The 20143-nt window shown below is 32.8% G+C and overlaps 4 protein-coding genes across 7 annotated transcripts; 2 read left to right on the top strand and 2 right to left on the bottom strand.

Moving 5' to 3' along the window:
* Positions 1-208: 208 nt before the first annotated feature.
* On the top strand, positions 209-3871 carry LOC109337830 (7-deoxyloganetin glucosyltransferase-like). The gene is made up of 2 exons (XM_019574900.1): positions 209-750; positions 2530-3871. Exons 1-2 carry the CDS (start codon positions 243-245, stop codon positions 3450-3452), a joined length of 1431 nt encoding a protein of 476 aa, XP_019430445.1. The 5' UTR covers positions 209-242; the 3' UTR covers positions 3453-3871.
* An 8026-nt stretch (positions 3872-11897) lies between these two features.
* On the top strand, positions 11898-14294 carry LOC109337827 (acid phosphatase 1-like). 4 transcript variants are annotated; one of them, XM_019574897.1, is made up of 4 exons: positions 11898-12029; positions 12123-12539; positions 12620-12832; positions 14037-14159. In XM_019574897.1, the coding sequence occupies exons 1-4, from the start codon at positions 11986-11988 to the stop codon at positions 14077-14079; spliced, it is 717 nt and encodes a 238-aa protein (XP_019430442.1). In that variant the 5' UTR covers positions 11898-11985; the 3' UTR covers positions 14080-14159. The 4 variants fall into 4 exon arrangements, with proteins under 4 accessions (XP_019430442.1, XP_019430438.1, XP_019430439.1 ...); XM_019574893.1 differs by having other exon boundaries at positions 11905-12029; positions 14029-14294; XM_019574894.1 differs by having other exon boundaries at positions 11905-12029; positions 12147-12539; positions 14029-14294.
* Positions 14295-14739: 445 nt separating this feature from the next.
* On the bottom strand, positions 14740-16035 carry LOC109337828 (the record flags this gene model as incomplete). The annotated part of the gene is given in 4 exon segments (XM_019574898.1): positions 14740-15361; positions 15441-15602; positions 15706-15903; positions 15974-16035. Coding segments are annotated over 4 exon segments (776 nt in total), but the record flags the coding sequence as incomplete, so codon positions are not given.
* A 2369-nt stretch (positions 16036-18404) lies between these two features.
* On the bottom strand, positions 18405-19949 carry LOC109337829 (bromodomain-containing protein 9-like). Its single transcript, XM_019574899.1, has 7 exons — positions 19936-19949; positions 19620-19851; positions 19469-19533; positions 19330-19375; positions 19150-19248; positions 18929-18997; positions 18405-18827 (listed from the first exon to the last, which is right to left on the bottom strand). Exons 1-7 carry the CDS (start codon positions 19947-19949, stop codon positions 18405-18407), a joined length of 948 nt encoding a protein of 315 aa, XP_019430444.1.
* Positions 19950-20143: the final 194 nt, after the last annotated feature.

Here is a 20143-nt window from a genome sequence, read left to right on the forward strand (position 1 = left end):
AAAGCAAACTAAAATTGATTATCATGGATAAAATTTTTATAGATTACTTTTTCGGTAACTACTGATGTTTTTTATGAACCTATTGAGACTATATGAGAGTGCATGTTGATATTTGTTGAATGAAGTGATATTATTTGTTAATCCTTAACCATCACACTATTGATGATGGTCTTATATAAAGCATAGCCTCTACATGCAAGCTTCTCATAACTCTATTTTAATTTGTTACATTGAAACAAAACATGGAGTTGTCTAAAAACCAAAAGCCTCATGTTGTATGTGTGCCATTCCCAGCTCAGGGTCATGTAAATCCATTCATGCAATTTTCAAAACTCCTTCGATGCAAAGGTTTCCATATAACATTTGTGAACAATGAGTTCAACCATAGGCGTTTGATTAAGTCTCTTGGACATGATTTTGTTAAGGGTCAACCAGATTTCCAATTTAAAACCATACCCGATGCTTTGCCACCTTCTGATATTGATTCAACACAAGATGTTCCATCTTTGTGTATTGCAAATCAGAAACATTCTTATGCACCATTGAAAGAGCTTGTTAATAACCTTAACTCTTCACCTGGTGTTCCTCCTGTTAGTACCATAATCTATGATGGGATTATGAGTTTTGCAGGAAAAGTTGCAAAGGATTTAGGGATACCAGAGTTTGTGTTTTGGACTGCCTCAGCTTGTGGCTTGATGGGATATTTGCAATACCATCAACTTGTTCAAAGAGCCATTTTTCCATATAAAGGTTCCTCTACTTTTATCTTTATATTAATCTTCAATACTTTTACACTTATAATAACATCATCAAACAAGTTACGAGGCATGTAATTATTCATAACCATCCTATGACAAAAATAATTAAAACAAATATATATTTAGATCATGCCTTATATAATCAAATATAATCAAGTAAATGATATGAGATTTACTTCCTAACATTTCATTTATCATACTAAATGTGAATGTTTTTTCTCCTTACAATGTTTGATAAGAAAACTTACATTATTTAAGTATTTGAGCTTTAGATACTTTTAAGTTTTTCAACCGACTTACATTCTTTTAGTTAACTCATAAATAATCTTTTACGATTACCCATCACAGAAAATTTAACTTAAATCCCAAGATACATGGTCAATTTACGAGGGATATTATAATATTTATATAGTCGAATTGTTTTATATCATTTTACACATACCATGCTTGTTTATTATCCAATCTTATTATATAGTTTCAATTCAATCCGTTACCTTATCCTCTTTTATTTTTTTTATTCTTGTATTACAAATTTTTTAACTACCTAATCAACTGGTTGTCCTAAATAAAGACTTATTGTCTATGCAAAGAAAATATATTTAGGTTTAAATATTTTTTTATTTTATGAAAATTGAAGTAATTTTATTCCCCCAATTTTTTTTCTTGAATTTAGTTCCTACTTAGTTGACTATTTTAGTTTTAATCCTCATGTAATAATATGTCACACCACAATTAACCATGTTACAAATTACTATGACATGTGTCACATATGTATGAGCCATATCATCACTAAGGATTCAATCAAAATTTTGGAACATATAGAAACTAAAACGTAAATTCAAAATTTTCATAGATAAAAAATATATTTAATTGTTAAATAATTGGCTCTATGTGATACTTTAAATTTAAGAATTATTTCAAGTTGGTAAGTGCTTGTGTGGGATCTTTGGTGTGAAGTCATTGAAATACATGTTCCCTTTAGAAAATAGATATAATAGTCACTAAGACTTATTCTCTAAATTTATGGGTAGCAAATTGAAAATTTTGGATTTAGATCATGAAATGATATCCATTAATCTATATAAATGTATTTAAATCATATTTTAAGTTATGTAATATATTTATATCTAAATTTAGTGGATGAATTCTAATCCATTCATAACTTCACTCTCATAGATTTGGATGAATATTCAATTCATTGAGTTTTTTTTATTAAAACTGAAAACAATTTTTAAAAACTACTATCTCAACAAAACATTTTTTAAAATTAACTTATAAAAAACACTTTCAAAATCTTTTAAAATTATGTTTTTTTATAAGAAGTGTTTTAATTTAAAAAAAAGTGTTTTAACTTCAAAAAAAATTGCACTATTCTATGAACGTACGATGTTTAAGATTTTACATGTAAAGTTTTTAATAAATATTAAGTTCTTAAAAAAGTAATACAAAAGAATAATAAATAATGCACTAAATGTATATAAATCTTTGTATAGAGAGTGTATAGATATTACATTCTAAATCTGTTAAATTAACAATGTATAAATATTATACTTTTTTATTTATTGAAGAGTGAAATATTTATATACTATTAGTGTAAAAATTTATACACAATCACCATAGGTTGGGATGGTTCGGTTCCAATTAAAATAAAACAGCTAGCCATAGGTTGTTCTAAAAACAAAACCCTAATTACCCCTATCACCATTATCATCACCATACATGTTAAATGGAATGACAATAACTAATTTACTATATATTGTGAAATTTTCAGATGAAAACTTTGAAACTGATGGCACCTTTGATACAAGTCTAGATTGGATAATTGGAATGAAAGATATTCGACTGAAAGACCTTCCTAGCTTCATTAGAGACACTAAGAAAGTTGATAGCATGTTTGATTTCTGGGATGGTGAGGCACAAAACTGTTTGAGAACTCCACTCATCATTAACACATTTCAAGAATTCGAAAGTGATGCCTTTGAAGTCTTAAGGGCCAAAAACCCAAACATATATAACATTGGCTCACTTCACTTGCTAGGTAGACATTTCCCTGACAAGGAAAATGGCTTCAAGTCAAGTGGGTCAAGTCTTTGGAAAAATGACTCAAAGTGCATTCAATGGCTAGATCAATGGAAACCTTCTTCAGTCATATATGTTAATTATGGAAGTATAGCTAGGATGAGTGAGAAACACTTGAAGGAATTTGCATGGGGACTAGCTAATAGTAACCTACCATTTTTATGGATAAAGAGGCCAGATTTGGTAATGGGTAACTCTACTGAATTGCCACAAGAGTTCTATGATGAGGTCAAAGATAGAGGATATATAACAAGTTGGTGCCCTCAAGAACAAGTTCTTAATCATCCTTCAGTTGGAGTGTTTTTAACTCATTCTGGTTGGAATTCAACACTTGAAGGTATATGTGGTGGTGTTCCTATGATTGGTTGGCCTTTCTTTGCTGAGCAACAAACTAACTGTAGGTATTTAAGCAAAACTTGGGGTGTAGGAATGGACATTAAAGAAGATGTAAAAAGAGAGGAAGTAACAACACTTGTCAAGGAAATGCTTATAGGGGAAAAGGGAAAACAATTCAGAAAAAATAGTTTGGAATGGAAGAACAAATCAATTGAAGCTACAAATATTGGAGGCTCATCTTACAATGATTTCTTTAAGTTAATTAAGGCTCTTCAATGATGAGATTATGTTACTTCTTCTTCCTCACCACAGATCTAAGGTTGGGCTATAAATTAATTAAATAAAGCCTTGAATGCATTTTTCTTACCTCAACTTTTAGTTATTTGTGAACTTTATTTGCCAACTATTTTCAGATGATTTTTGTCGTTAAACTTTCTCGGTTATGACAATATCTACTTCGTTGGGGATAATGTTATATATCCTGAAAAGTTTGGGGACTTAAATCACACATAAATAAAAGTTGAGTGATGGAAAATACTTGTATTGTATTCATTGGATTATCTTATTGCTTCTGTTTTGAGTGCTTACGTTTATAATTATTGTGTAAGATTAAGCACTTCATAGTATAAGAATTGTATGATTGGTGTTTGTAAGTTGTTACTTGTTTTAATGTTCTCAAATTGGATGTAATCTGTTTATAATGATATGTGGCATTTGATTTCATATTTATTGTTAGCTAGGTGGCTTACAATGTCACTAACCCATTTTTTAATTTATAGATCACAAAGTTTAGCTGTTATTATATAACAAATTCTTAGTTTAATTTCTGAATTACATGATGTTAGCATCATACAAGTTAAATATAATAAAATTAAATATTTTCTTTGGGAGAGACGATATTTATCTAATCAATAAAAAGTGAATCAGAATACCATATAGATAATGAATATCATGTTGTTCCTTCATTATCCAAATTTCAATTCCTAACGAAAAAGCTAACTTACACCATTGGAATAAGAAGGAGATGCCATTTTTCTAATTACTTAAATTGAAATTAAACATTACATGCATATACATTTTTCTAAACTTCAAAAGTATCACATCTCCTGAACCATGTTCTCTCAAAGTTCAATCAGTGTAACCCTCCATCATAGTTGTTCCGCGCCTATATATTCCACTCAAGTACCATATGATCATCTCTAATATATCTCCACGCATTTGAACCTTTTGCCTAGAAATATTGTTCAATAATACTCATTTGTACTGGTTATATTGGAGTTGATATATATTTGAACGTGTTCAACATGTTATGATATATATATAGGATATTAGTAAGTACTAAGTAGAATTATTTTATGTTCAAAGTTGAGAAAATTCATAGATTTTTTTAACGTGTTTCCATTTATCCTTTTGAAGAACTAGATTCTTAATTGTAACTCTCGTGTTTTGGACATGTTAGGGTGTTGTTTAATTTGATTTTAGAAATATGAGTTTTATGATTTTATGAAACTTTTAATTTAGGATTTTTTATACTAAAGCCATCAATTTGCAAAAATGAAGTTGTACTCAGACATGTAGGTGTATTAAAGAATATGTATTATGTATATGTTTGGTTATGAAAATGGTTTCAAATTTGGTAAATTTCTATAAAAAAACGGTTTGATCTAAAATTTAGTCGAGTTTTTTTTTAAATCTTATTATGAACACTCAATGTGAATTGTGCATTGATATGTTAAATTATATAATAGTTTATTGTTGCTCGTTTCAAGTACCGATCGTGAAGCCTAATATGAAAGGATTAAAGCTTTGAGATGGGTCGAAGATGAAGTAATGAATTCTAGATGGGACATTGCCATGGATTAACAATATATGATGGATCAAAACGACTAATGTGAGGAGAAAACTAAATGTTCTTACATAAACATAAAGTTTGATACAAGTGGACATAAGATTGAACAACTTTGTTAAATTAAAAGGATGTGACTAAATATCTATCATGATAAATGAATTGAGTTGTGTACAGAAGATAAGAATCATATTTGGGATTACCACATTATATCACTGTAATCATATGAAAATCTCTCTTTTTCATATTAATTTATAAAATAATTGTTTTGTAATATAACCCAGCCTTTACATTCCCCAAAATTAGGCTATGAAAATTAAATGCCTTCTCACAAAAAGAAAGAAACAAGAGAAAGCGTGTAAGAGTAAACAAAACTTAGATCTTATGATCTTTATTGAATTTGATGAGAATTTAATGAATGAGTGCACGAGTTGAATATGTAATATTTATATATGATAATTAAATCTTAACCATCCAAAATATCTCCCAACTATCCTAACTAACAAGATTAAGATAAGTTGCTTGTATCGCAAGCAAACATTGCTAGTGTTCCCAGGGTTGGCCTTTGACTGAACCAACCTGGCCTATATGACCGTGCCAAGGTTGGCCTCTAACTGAGCAACTTAGCCTAAGTGATTGTGCCAAGGTGGGCCTCTGACCGAGCCAACTTGGCATGCGTGATCATGCCTTCTATCATGCAAGGGTTAGTTTCTAACCGAGACAATCTGGCTTGTGTGAACGAGGGATGCTTGGATTTTCTAACCGAGGCTTGGGAGTTTGGTGCATGGATGTTGGGCGCATCAATGACCGAGTCAAGTGCACCAACTATCTTGGTCACGATGCTTATTTCTTACGATGGTTTCAGTATCCTTGGTGAAATACTAGATTAGAGGCAATGTAGTTTGTTGATTGATTATGACAGTACATGGTAGCTGGAGTAGAAGGAAGGAGGTGCAAGTCATCAAGGAGATAAGATAACCATTTGATCTAACAAGTTGTGATTGCCATTGCTTTGTATTCGGCCTCATATGAGCTCCTAGATATTGATCTTTGCTTCTTAGATTTACAAGAGATGAAGGACTTGCCTAAATAATCTAGTGACATACCTCCTTGTGTTTGGGCATGAAGCCCAATCATTGTCACTATATGCTTCTAAACGAATTGTTGAACTTGCTATGAAGAAGAGACCCAATGCAAAGGTACCCTTGAGGTATTTTAGGACTTTTAGTGCACAATTATGGTCAATGGAGTTGGTTTGGCCATGAATTGAACTAATTGCTGAAAAACAAAAGCTATATTTGATCTTGTATTTGTCAAGTAGATTAATCTACCTACGAGTCTCCTATAGGCAGGGGCGTCATGGTAGGGCTTACTTGAATCCCGATATAAGTGAGTGCCACTAGTCATAGGAGTGGTGGAAGGTTTACGACCAAGCAATCTTGCATTAGAGATGATTTCCAAGCATACTTTTTTTGGTTGATGGAGATGCATATCTTGTTTCTTACTATTTCCAGACCAAGGAAATATTGAAGATTACCAAGATCCTTTATTTTGAATGTGGCATGAAGAATACCTTTAAGAGTAGTGAGATCTTAAAGGTTATTGTCAGTTAGAATAATGTCATATACACAGACCAAGACTATGGATATTAAGTGTTTTGAAATGTGTTTGTTGAAGAGTGGGTGGTCATGCTTGGACTTCCCATAGCCATTTTTGACAAGGAAATCAGAAAGCTTAGCAAACCATTATATGCTAGCTTGTTTTAGACAAAAATTGATTTCTCGAACTTACATACTTGATGTGGTGCATCATCTTGTAATCCATGGGGTACCACTATGTGCACTTCTTCCTTTAAATCACCATGGAGGAAAACATTATTCACATCTAGTTGCTTGGGATGCCAATTGTGAATGGAGGCTAATGCTAGTATCAACCTTATTGTACTTATCTTAACAATTGGAGAGAATGTATCCATGTAGTTAACTCCCTCTATATGTGTGTAACCATTTGCCACCAATCTTGCCTTATGTCTTTCCACACTACCATAAACCTTGAATTTGATCTTGAATACTCATTTGCATCCAATAGCTCTTTTATCATTGGGCAAATCAGTATATATCATGTATTATTTTGTTTTAGAGTAGTAAGTTCCTTGTTGATGGCTTCTATCCAATTGGGATTAGTGATAGCTTGAGAGTAAGTCATTGGTTCTGTGTGAGTAGATATAGATAAAATGCTTCATTTATATTTATGTGTTAGGATGTGGTATGAAAGATAATTGGACAACGGATAAGGATCAAGCATTATTGTTAGGTGTTTTTGTTTGAGAGCACAATGATAGTCATGTAAGTAGGTAGGAGGCTTTGATACTCTTTGGCTTCTTCTTATGTGGGGTTGCTCTGTTTTATGGCTTGGAGGGTCAGTAGTAGGAGGTGGGGGATTATAATAGGGTTGTGTGTTGTTGGGATGGGATGGGGTATTTATTGTGGTGTTTGAGATTTAATGTGTGTTTGTGGCTTGAATGTTTAGGAATATATCATCATATATGGTGTGATTTGTTGGTTGGGTTGGAGGTTCAGGGGTTGTATTTGTTATTGCAGGATAATGTTGGTAAGGGAATAAAGACTCATTGAAGATAACATTTCTACTAACTTTCAAGGCCCTTGTGTTGAGGTGCAGCACAACATAACCCTTTGTTCCAACTTTGTATCCTAGAAATACACATTTCTTGCTCTATCATCAAGCTTAGTTCTTTGGTGTGGCAATGTGCTTGTGTAGTATAGGGAACCAAAGACCTTTAGATGATTCAGGTCTAGTTTGTTTTGGTGTAACTTTTCAAAAGGATAAATTTTGTTTAAGACAGGTGTGGGAAGGAGGTTGATGATGCGAACTGAGTGTTTTAGGGCATAGCACCAATATATCTTTGGGATGTGACTTTGAAGCAACAAATCTCTTGTTACATTCAATAAGTGTTGGTGTTTTCTTTCCACAACACCATTATGTTCTGATATATATCTACATTATGTTTGATGTTGGATTGCTTTATTTAAATAGAAAGATGACATGGAAAATTCTACTCCATTGCCACTTCTTACTATTTTTACTTTGGCATAGAATTGTGTTTCTACCACTGCAATGAAATCTTGGAGCATTTTGGATGCTTTACCTTTTGTTTTTAGTAGATAAATCCAAGTATATCTTGGGTAATCATCTATCATAGATAAAAAATATCTATAGCCATCCACATAGACAATAGAAATTGGTCCCCAAATATCAATATGTATCTAAATGATTTTAAAGAGTGTGTTTGTCTCAAATTTAAATGTAAGTTTTCTTTGTTTGGCTAAATGACATATCTCACAATCATGGGACTTATTGAAAGTTATGAAAGGAAATTGAGTTTTAACCATTTCCATACAAGTTTGATAGGCATGAGCCAATTTGTAATGCCACAAATTGTATCTAGGTACATTTGCATTGTTGACAATAGAAAAGGAAACTACACTTTGGTATCGAATGGCCTTCAAGATGTATAGTCCATTTGCAATTTTAGTTGTACCAATGTCCTCAAAGAGTCATTGTTCTGACTTAACCGTAAGAGCTATCAAAAGATAAGGTGCAAGATGGTGCCTGAAATAGAAGCTATATGAAAAAACTTTGTAAGTAGAGAACATTGTGTATGATCATGTCTTTATTCAAAGTATGGTGCCTGAAATAGAAGCTATGATGGAATGACCATTTGAAAGTGTTACTCTAATGGGTTTGATTTTGTAATAACAAGATAAAGTGGTATGAAAGAGGAAATATGGTATGTGACACCACTATCTAATACCCTAGATGCATATTGAGACTTGGAATTAGATGTACATTCCTTTAACCATCATCATTTCTTATTGCAGAATTGACTTGTTCATTCTTTGTGAACTAAAAATTTGATGGGAATTTGTGGATTTTATAGCAAGCTTCAATAGTGTGACAATTCTTCTTGCAATGTGTGCAATACATCCCAATGTTGTTTTTCTTGCCCCAAGGAGGTCTTGAAGAAGTGTTTCCTCTGCCATAGTTATTATTGGAACTTCTTCCGTATGATCTTCTTCCTCCATTTGTATTCATACCTAAAGAGCCTCATATTCTCTAGTTGGTCTCTGCTGCTAGGACTTTGCCTTCCACTTCTCCACCATACAATTGTCTTTCTTGTTGCACCACTAATGAGAAGACTCTACTCATATTGGACAACGTCTCAATTAACATGATTTGAGATCTCATATTGGCATATCCGTCATGTAGTCCATTTAGGAATCTAATCACATTTTCTTCAATTTTATGAGTAGTCACATTGACCAATGCATCATAGATGCAGGGAACATAACAATAACACTTAGGAAGAGGCCTGAAATTATCAAACTCATTCCATAAGATCTTCAACTTTGTGAAATAGTTGGTGACATTCAACTCTTCTTGTGTGAAATTGGCTATGGATTCTTGTAATTATGCTATTCTAAGCAAGTTGCCTTGAAAGAACCTCTCCTTCGACTTATCATATATTTCATATGCCTTAAATATTCACAAGATGATTTATGCTATTGAGGATGAAACTGATCTCGAAATCTAGGAGATCATAATATTGTTTGCTCTCTCCCATGATGAGTATAAATTTTTTGGCTTGAGAGGCATTTGTTTTGTTCCATCAACATATCCAAGTTTATGTTTTGAGATCAATGACATTCTCATTTATCTTGACCACTGCTGAGAATTTTCACCATTAAGCAAGGGTTACATTAGAGTAATGGAATGATTTTTAGAAGGGTGAATATAAAAAGGTGAAGTTTGATCATGTGAAAGATCCATATTTTGATCTATGTTGTTTGACAAATTGAAAGATGAATTCATGCTTGTTGATTGTAACATATCTCTATGAAAAAATTTGATACCATCACATAAAGAAAGAATAAAGAGAAGATGATTTAAGAGTAAACAAAACTCATGTATGAGAAAGATGAAAATCAAGAACCAACTTAGGTCTTGTGATCTTTATTGAACTTGATGAGAATTGAATGAATGAGTATAAGAGATAAATATGTGATATTTATATATAATAATTATAATAGAGTTCTAATCCACTCTACTAGTTCCTGTCAATAGTAACTCTAATAGAGTTGTGCTTACGACATATTTGTCATTTCTAATCATTATAAAAATGGTTCTCAATCTTTACAACAATCAAAATACTATCATAATGGATCAACACAATTGATATTGGTTTTTCTCATAGGGGAATCTCTACAAGACAACTTGTTTCTTCAATAGTTGTTGCTAGTGTTATCATCTCATTCTTTCTTTAAGACGTTTCGTGACACTGTCCAAAATGTGTAATCAGATTATCAATCACGCCGTCCCCAAGATAGAATAGCATCGTTCTCTATATTCAAATTCTTACTACACTATATGAACTGATCTCGAATATACTCATAATTTGGCTACTAGTGTCAATTATTAAAATACCCACAATATGGTTGCCTATGCCATTTCTCAAAATTCTCACACTTTGGTTGCCTATGTAATTCTTGTACCACAAAGAAAGAGAAAAAAGAAAGTAAAAAATGCTTCGGTAGAGAGGGAGAAAAGAAAAGTTGAGGAAATGCTCTAAACTAGGATGAATATTTTTGAAAGGGAGAGGCCTCTATTAATATGTTGAGGCCCCAATGGTCAAGTTTATCCGACGACCTAGAAAAAGATCTCGTCCCAAACGACCACCAAATTTGAGGGCCTGGAAAAATATCTCGTCCCAGCGACCACAATATTTGACGGTAAGGAAAGGTCCAATGCTCACACGACCAAATCTCCCTCCTCAATGACCAGATCCTCCTTCCCACTTTCCTCATAATCCAACTGTATGTTGACTCAGTCACACGCATGTTGACTTGGTTAGTCAACACATCCTAAAAGAGAAATAAAAGAAAAATTGTTGGGCCCAAGACCGAATATGAGTCGGTCAGACGACAACAACAGAGGTGATGATGGTGGTGAAGTGTGCACGCTCGTAGGAGAGAGTTTTGTTTCTGTGAGTCATCATCCACCATAAAACCCATTATACCCCTTGGGACATACTCCTTAAAGAGTACTAAAAGCTTATGGAACATTCACAAATACCTACCTCATCCAATATGGGACTTGAGATTTTTTCATTTTACACCAAAAGTCTATATTAATAACCTCATTAACTTGCCATTAATTTGCCATTTTCCAACCGTATTCGTTGTAGAGTGAATTAGTTAATGAGAGCACTAATAGATTGATATTATATTTCTTTATATATTTCTATATGTGGAGCAGTTTATAAAAAACAAATATTTAAAATATGTCTAATACAAAGAATCAATTTGGAAATCAAACTTTTAAAATTGGATAATTACATAAAATAAATAATTAATTTAGAAATCAAACTTTTTAAATTAGGTGCAGGAAGGACAAATTACATTTATTTTTTCTAAATCTGTCAACCATCTAATTTATAATTTTCTCGCTTTTTATATCGCCTAGAACAATATCATTAACGTGTCCGATTTTGAAACCCTGTTTTAATTTATGTAAACCGACTTGTTCTACTCTCGAGGACTAGGTTAGGCGGATATCCATGAGTTTGGGTTGGATGTTAATCCTTACAATAATGAAGAGTTGATTCCAAAAGTGTTAATAATACTTTTCTTGTCAAAATTAAACAAAAAGGGTATCATATATATGGAATAAAGACTAACTAGAAGCAAAGCCAATCTAATCATCCAAGAAATATATAATTGTTTTGTATCACTTTCATATTCTAGTTTTCTAAGCTTAAAATTCATTCAGCAAATATTGTCCAATAATAGAAGGAAGGGATAAGACTTCTTCCTTTTCATTTCTATGAAGTTTCCGCCGAAGAACTCATAAAAGTCCCTCTATTGTGCTCGTCATTCTCTGCCATCATCAATGAAAAATCCTCCACCACACGTCACAAAGATGTGTATACAAAGGGAAGTCTAGTGCCATCTATTTCCAAATTTTGGTTGTCTTATACTATTCTCATCATTCTAATCACTTTCTTCGTCCACCTTATTTTCAAAAACTATATATTACTATATATGTATTAGCCAAAGAAAGATGGTGTTAAAGAGAAGCATGGTACAAAGAGTGGTAGAGGGAATAACATATTTATTTGAATTATTAGTGAAGTTTGTGTTGAGTGTACAGAAAGATAATCATCATCCTCAGAATAAGGATGATAGTTATGGTTTGAGTTGGAGATTAGCAGTGGAGACAAACAATGTGCGTGGATGGAAGACGGTCCCACCTAAGTGTTACAAGCATGTTGAGAAATACATGACAGGTGGACAATATGAGGTTGATCTTAAACTCATTGTGGACCAAATCTTAGGATATGTCTCTCAAATAAGTGTTGCTAGTGATGGCTTAGATGCTTGGATTTTGGATGTGGATGACACTTGCATCTCTAATATTTCTTATTACAAAGCAATGCGATTTGGGTGAGTGTTTTTGGTGTGGATATGTTTTTTATACACTATACAGTTTAATACATGAATAGATAAAATGTTATTATGTGCAGGTGTGACCCATTTGATTCATCAAAATTCAAGCCATGGATCATGAAGGGAATGTGCCCAGCAAATCCTGTGGTGTTAGGATTGTTCAATAAGTTGATAGAGAGAGGATTCAAAGTCTTCTTGCTAACTGGTAGAGACCAAGCAACACACCTTCAAATCACTACTCACAACTTGCATGACCAAGGTTTTAACGGTTACCATCGCCTTATTTTGAGGTAACCTAACCATAATCAATACTTAAATATATTTAATTTTGAGAAAAAGATGTATGCAATGAGAATAAGAGTTTTTTATATTGTTATTACATTGATTATTATTCATATTTAATTATTATATATTATTTTTTTATAAGAATATTTACAAGATTTACCCTATTATCTATGATATGGTAAAAAAATGTGGAGTGAGAGATATTGAACAATTATTGGATGAGTTATGGTTAGAATTGGAATGTAGTGTTGACAGGACATGTAGATAACACCCAGTGCTACAGTTAGTTGTTGAACCTAACCTGATTAGGTAGAAAGAAAGAAAGAAAGAAAGGCACTGTACTCCTTTGGTTGAAAGATGAAAAACGTGAGTCCAGTTATGACATAATAAGAACATCATTAGTGCTATATACGAAAATGATTTGATACTTTAAATCAAGGTTGTCTCAAACATATGATTATGACTTAGGACAAAACAAGTGGCGTAATTGGTGGTGTGAAGTGGATTAAATTATCCTTAAGTAAATTCCTAGAAACACCACTCTATTCCTTTCTATACCAATCAATATTTAATATCTTTATTTTCAAAAAGTATTGCAAACCATGCATATAAACTAACATTCCACTCTGGTCTTGGAAAATAAGGCTATTCCAATAACTCTCATTATTTAAATTATTTACAGAATGTTAATTTTAGATATTTATATCACCATTGTTTAAATGAAAGAGGTCACTTCTGTCGGTCCAATAATCCATGCATGCCTTTTTTTATTTCCTCAAATTATGTACTTTTTTTTAATAGTTTTTTGTCGCAATTTGTCATGAACTTTTGATAGAAACGTCCATAAATTTGTCAATGATAATATGCACGTTATCAAAATTGTTACTGATTACATAAACTAAATCATTTTATCTCTCATGTCAAATTATTTAAGTAAATAAGGATATTTTAATAACCAACTCATTTATTGTACACATGATTTTGAAAGGATCACATAAATAGGATGAAACTGTTGTGTCCCCATATATAAGCATAAGCATTGTCATTTTATATAAGCAATTGGGGGTTGGAGGAAATTTCCTCTTCCAAGTCATGCTATGAATAAAAAATGAAATGAAATGAGTATGTATCACTAAAATCATGCTATGAATAAGTCCATATGTTTTCCAAGTCAAATTCAATAATTGGTTGGTTGATGTAGGAGTGCAGAATACAAAGGGCTAAGTGCAGTGAGATACAAGTCAATGATTAGGAAAGAGTTAGAAAGAGAAGGTTACAGGATATGGGGAAATGTTGGAGACCAATGGAGTGATCTCCAAGGAGACTCTTTGGGCCAACGTACCTTCAAGCTACCCAATCCTATGTATTGCATTTCTTAATTTATATACTCTAAAATCATGGCTCAACCCAACATCTTGTCATTTCAACTTCTAATCAAGAAATATATCATAAAATATATTTTCATATTTTGGATTAATATTGAATGATTGGAGTATGATCTTTATGAACAACTAGGAATTCAATAATCTTCAAAAATGTTATACCAAGTAAAGAGGACGTGTGAAAATAACTAAGTTGAAGTCATAAATTTGAATTAAAGGTAGAGGTAGATTCAGAAATATGTCTTGATTTAAATGGACTATATTTTTACGGTTTGCTTTTCTTATAATTCATCTTTTTAATCAAAACATTATTTATAAAAAATTTGTCAACACTATAACCTACTCCTAAGTTTCATGATTGGAACTACATGTTGAGAAGAAGAGAGGGCCAATTTCCTAAACATTCCAAAAGCAAAACCAGAAATTGAGGGCCAATTTACGATTATCCGGTGGCCTAGACTTAACTAGATCAGGCCGAATATGAGGGTTTCATTCGTAGAGCATAAAAAACAAAACCAGAAATTATTTTCATCTAATATTTATTGCTTTTAGTTACAGAATCAGCCAATACATGTAGAATAAATCTGACCGAGCAAGTTACATACATGCAAAATTAATTAATAAATTTGTTTTTTTTTTTGGCAAACGCAACACTAATATCGTTGGCCTTCCCACCCTTACTTTACCCTCTCAATTACTATGATAAGAATAAAGGTAAAATGAAGTGAATAAATGCTACAATTAATGCATGCATTAAGCCTACAATATCTTTTAATTAAGACTAATAATAGAAGTATATTAGTTAACATGATGATGATCAGAAAGTGGAGGAGCCTCTTCTTCTGATGTTGTATTCTTATCATTGTGATCCTCTTGTTCAACTACTTGTTGTGGAATAGGAAATATAGGTTTTCCATTTCCTAATGGGGATGATGATGAGTGTGTAGTAGACATGGACATCATTCTAGCATCATGAATAGGGTAAAGTTCATTGACTTCTTCCATTCCTTCATGAAGATACATCACATCTTGCATTGTAAGTTGATGGTATTCCACTATTTCCCTTAGAAAACGATTATCACGTGAATATGTCTCATTCTCATTTGCTAGTCGAGCCTTCTCACCAAGAAGTGTCTCTAGTTGAAGTCGGATCTGAACAAGATATCATACATAAAAAACCTTTCAATCTAGTTCTAACAAATTCACTATATAAATATGAATGATTAATTACCAGATCATCATCTGCACGGTTTAGTCCCTTGTCACCATCACGGAGTAACTTATTTTGTTGTTCAAGTTGTAAACATCTTGCTTTTGCAAATGCCAAATCTGCTTTTACTGTTTTTAACTCTCTAAGTAGTAATTTTGCTTTTGCAGCTGTTGCCATTGCCACCTGTCACACACAACGTAACTCCAATAATATCTATCATGAAATTAAAATGTACCATATAAAATGACTCTCCAAATTAATAATACATAGTTGGCAGCCACCTTACGTGGCGAGAAGCCTTGAGTTGTGTTTGATGGATAGTTTGAGAGTTTGGTGGTTGTTGTTGTTGTTGCCATGTTTCATCCACTACTTTTCCATTCACTTCGTCCTCTAGAATTTCTTTTGCTTTCTGAGCCAAGACTCCCCAAAAACCATTCTTCGACTGATCTCCTCTCTCTAATCCTTCCCCGTATGTATCAATACTCTGCATGGAATGAAGCAATGAATTTGATGGATTGAATTGAATGAAAGAATAAAGCAATGAATGAATTTACCTTGGATGTTTGATGGTGAGAGGGAGGAGTAGTAGTGGAGAAAGAGAAAGAAAGAGAAGGATTATTGAAGGAAAATGAAGATGACAAAGTTGGAGTAGTAATGGTTCCATTTTGATCCAAACTATTAATATTAATATTATGAATCTCTTCCTTGAAAGTGGAAGCCCTTGACATTCCTTGCCTTCTCCTATATGCCATTATTACACAAAGCCTCTCTCTCTCTCAGCCACCGCCACAACAGCGATGACAAAACAAGGAACAACAATAACAAGAACAAGAATAGTTCAATAAGATACAAGTTTCCTATCAAATAATAACTCAAACAAAATATAAAGGACAAGTGGGTCACCTTGAACGTAGGATTCGTACTAATTCATGGTAACCATGTAATCACCATTTTATTTTATTTTCTATTTTACTTCTCTGAATAATATATCCACCATAATTATAGACACTCTCAAACAATAATAGATGTTACTCTGTTGATGTGACATCTAGGTTGGTACTATAGAGGGAGTAGAATATTAGTTTGATTGAGAATGTTAGGACGATGATGGTAAATTCGGATAAAACTTGGTGGTGGTGTCGCAGAAGACATAGAATCTTTGGAGAAGAACAGAACGATTGAGGGACCTATTTGAGAAATTAGAGAGTGATTTTGATAAAAAAGAGTAGAGGGGATAAATTAAGCCAAAAATAGTAGTTTTACTTAAACTTAATTTTATATGTAACTAAAACAATCTTTGTAAATAAATATAAATGCTTAGAACTTTGTGAAGGGAAGAAATAAAATTTGGGAAGGCAATAACCCTTAATAACAATTTCCACTTTTACACTCTTATTAGTTAGAGTGCAATAAAAAAACTAATTCAAATATATATCAAAGTCTAAATGAGACAAACAACATAGGACCATCTTGTATATTAAATATTAGATTTATTTAAGTGTGAAGTCTCATATTAGATATGAGAGGAGAAATGAAAGAGTTTATAAACAGAAAATGCTCATGAAACTAATGCCTTAAAGTTTTAATTCAAAAGAAGAGAAATATCAAGATTAGTTTCATACGTGTAATTTTGTAAAGATTGAAAACCTTGAATATTTACACCATGATAACAATAACATTCCTTTCCAACCAATTATAACATAGAGGATGAGTCTCCATCTCAGTATACTAATCCTGATAACTCATCAATGAGCATTTTGCAACAAAAGAGGGCATCTTAGTGCTATAAAGTGAAGTCCAAACAATGGTTGGACCCAGAATATTGTTCTATAATAATACACATTCTTACCTTTCATTTAGCAAGGTAATGTACTAATGCTGGTGACTATGACTGTAAAGTGAAGTGCCAAGATTAGTTGTAGGAAAAAGTCCCTCGTAGTTACTCACTTAACCAGAAAAAGGCCTACTCTTCACACTACAATCTTCATCTGAGGACTTTATCTTATCAACCCGTGTCCTCAAATATGGCATATTCAACACACAACTTGAACCCACTGTTGACACACTTTCTTCTGTTTTCAATTTTGGCATCTGCCTTTTATCTTGAGCAAAACATGAAAAATCACTACCTTCAAAGGGCCAAGGTTGTGATTCAAACCTGCATTTGTTTAACAAATTATTATTACCTTGGAAGTTCTCTACATTAGGCACTAATAGCTGTTCTTCATTAACCAACTTCGATTTCTCCAATAACATCATCATAGACTTCTTGCCAACTTCTTTGGATCCATGATTCAAGTCATCAGCGTGTGCTCGTAAATAGTATGAATCCGAGAACACTTTATCACACCCCAAGTACCTATTGTGACTACCCTGAGGTTTAGCCTCTAAGGGACTACTACCTGTTTGTCTATCAGCAATCAATGTCCCTCCTACAAGCTTTACATTATCAGTCTTATCATTGATGTAAGAAGGTTTACCTCCACTCAGATCAATCGTCTCTCGGGTGTTTTTCATCTCATTTAAATGGTTAACAGATCGATTCAAAGGGGGATATTGAGACATCAGGGCAGTAGTTGTGCTAAAAGTATACGGTCTAGTCGGGGTAGAAGTAGATGATGTATGAATTTCACATCCAAGCAATTTCCTCTTGGCTATATTTTGGACACTTGGTCCTAAATCTTTAACAAACAGCATCAAGCTATCTCTATACCCAACATCTTGCTGATTAACCTATATAAAGGATAATGAAATAAAAGCCAACAATGAATAACCAATCCAAACTGGAATTGATGAATATGACAAATGGAGCAAAAAAGACTTACATACTCAAGCTGTTTCAATTTACCATAGACAGTTGGAAATGTTGACTCATCCTCACCAAGGGACAAAGCTCTATAAGTACAGCGCCTATCAACTTCAAAACATTTGTATCTGCTATTTTCTTTATAAGGCCAAAATACACAAATCACAATTAGAATAGTGTTATTCAACTAAGGACACATTTTTTACACTTTTAGCCCACCACAGACTATGATCAACTAGGAAATCATCGTTTAATTTCAAGACCAAATAGGATGCAACAAAATCTATCTTTTCAGACAAGACTGTCCACTTACCTGTTGGAAGCTCAAGATCTCTTGCATCAACATGCTTAGCAATCTCAGAACATCCATGATTTGCCTTCAAGCTTTTCCGATTTGAAGTACCACGGGAAGAGGATGTTGTAGTTTTTGAGGGCACACCAGTAGTTATTTCACTGGATTTCATGTATGTTGTATCCCTAAAATCTCCTTGGTTCGTCCTACCAACTTTTCGCCTTGTTTCAGAGAATTCCAATTCAAACTTCTCAGGATCAGTCCTTAATAAATCAAAAACTTTCTTAGCTGCTTCACTTATAGTGCGAGCCTGCAAAACCAAAGGGTTGATAAATCATTTCTCCAAGTGAAAGTAGACATTTTTTTGGTAAAAATTGGGACATCAAACTTAACTACCATTATACTTCATACCTGCCTGAAATATACTGTACCAGCAGAATTAAAATGCATCGCATTGTTGAATATTAGAAACACATCATGCTGCATAATGGTCCAAATACCATGTGTTAAATGACATAGATTTAAATATAATCAAATTATGTATTTGCCAATTGCTTGTGACAGCATTAGATAGTTAGATTAATAAAAGAAACAATGAGATGGGCATATCAAATAAAATGAAGGATGTAAACCTCAAATTGTTCTAGACTAGTGTACATCCCCTCATGTAGTTTAGCCCTCATGGTGCCAAAATCCATAGGTTCTTCAATAATTTCATAATAATTCTCAACCTTTGCACAAAGTTCCATCCATAAAGTAATTTAGAAGGGGAAAGACAGGTATAATATCCACAATATATCATAACCACACACCTCATTTGGATCAACTGGTTCAGCAAATATTTCATAGGTGTCTCTCCTGTATAGAGTCCATGATCAATAGTTCAATACAAGCTCAAATATTATATCTAAATCAAAGAAGACAATTAAGGTTTTTACTATTGAGCACCACCTTTGTAAAGTGTCAAGGACAAGTTGAAGTATTCGTTTCTCAGGCACAAAAGTTGTGGATTGTAGCTGTGAGGGTTGAATGAAGGCATGAGTAGAATAATGATGACTAATCATTTTGGAATGTGACATGGCCATGTTTGATAATATAGTACCTGATTTGGTGGTGAAGATGAATTATTAGTAGCAAGTTGTTGAAGTGGTTTCAGTTTTGTCCTCTTTCTGCCTCTAGTATGGAATACAGATCCTCCCTCACCCCTCCTTCTCCTCATGCAAGTTGATGAATTATTATTATTATTATTATTATTAGCATTGCTTTCCAATGCACATATTCGTGGACTCCTTCTTTGTCCCTCCTTTAATATTGCTGTTGTTGCTTTTCTGTCACTTAAACAAGGAACCACACAAAGTTAATACATACAATATACAAATGTAAATGAATGAATAGAACCAAAAGAAACACACACTCACCTGAACCTTGTCATTGATAAGAGAATAATGTACATTTGGAGTGAGGGAATGAAAGAAGGAAGAGTTGATTTTTAAATAAAAATAAAATAAATGGGTTTAGGATGTTTACTGCATTTGGGAGATATGAAAATGCCAAACCAGGTATTTATTTACTATTCAAAATAATAAACTCAAATATGTGAATTAATAATATATATATATATATATA

This window comes from Lupinus angustifolius, unplaced genomic scaffold (assembly GCF_001865875.1).
Source record: "Lupinus angustifolius cultivar Tanjil unplaced genomic scaffold, LupAngTanjil_v1.0 Scaffold_11_35, whole genome shotgun sequence".
Classification (NCBI taxonomy): domain Eukaryota; kingdom Viridiplantae; phylum Streptophyta; class Magnoliopsida; order Fabales; family Fabaceae; genus Lupinus; species Lupinus angustifolius.

What these genes read in the sequence shown, in the direction of transcription:
- LOC109337830 (XM_019574900.1), top strand. Translation starts at nt 243, where the DNA reads ATGGAGTTGTCTAAAAACCAAAAGCCTCATGTTGTATGTGTGCCATTC. An exon ending in AGCCATTTTTCCATATAAAG is followed by an intron (nt 751 to 2,529) that starts GTTCCTCTACTT and finishes TGAAATTTTCAG; the next exon opens with ATGAAAACTTTGAAACTGAT.
- LOC109337827 (XM_019574893.1), top strand. Translation starts at nt 11,986, where the DNA reads ATGAAAAATCCTCCACCACACGTCACAAAGATGTGTATACAAAG. An exon ending in ACAAAGATGTGTATACAAAG is followed by an intron (nt 12,030 to 12,122) that starts GGAAGTCTAGTG and finishes ATTTTCAAAAAC; the next exon opens with TATATATTACTATATATGTA. An exon ending in TACCATCGCCTTATTTTGAG is followed by an intron (nt 12,833 to 14,028) that starts GTAACCTAACCA and finishes TGGTTGATGTAG; the next exon opens with GAGTGCAGAATACAAAGGGC.
- LOC109337829 (XM_019574899.1), bottom strand. An exon ending in GTCCTTGACACTTTACAAAG is followed by an intron (nt 19,376 to 19,468) that starts GTGGTGCTCAAT and finishes GACTCTATACAG; the next exon opens with GAGAGACACCTATGAAATAT. An exon ending in CTAGTCTAGAACAATTTGAG is followed by an intron (nt 18,998 to 19,149) that starts GTTTACATCCTT and finishes ACCATTATGCAG; the next exon opens with CATGATGTGTTTCTAATATT.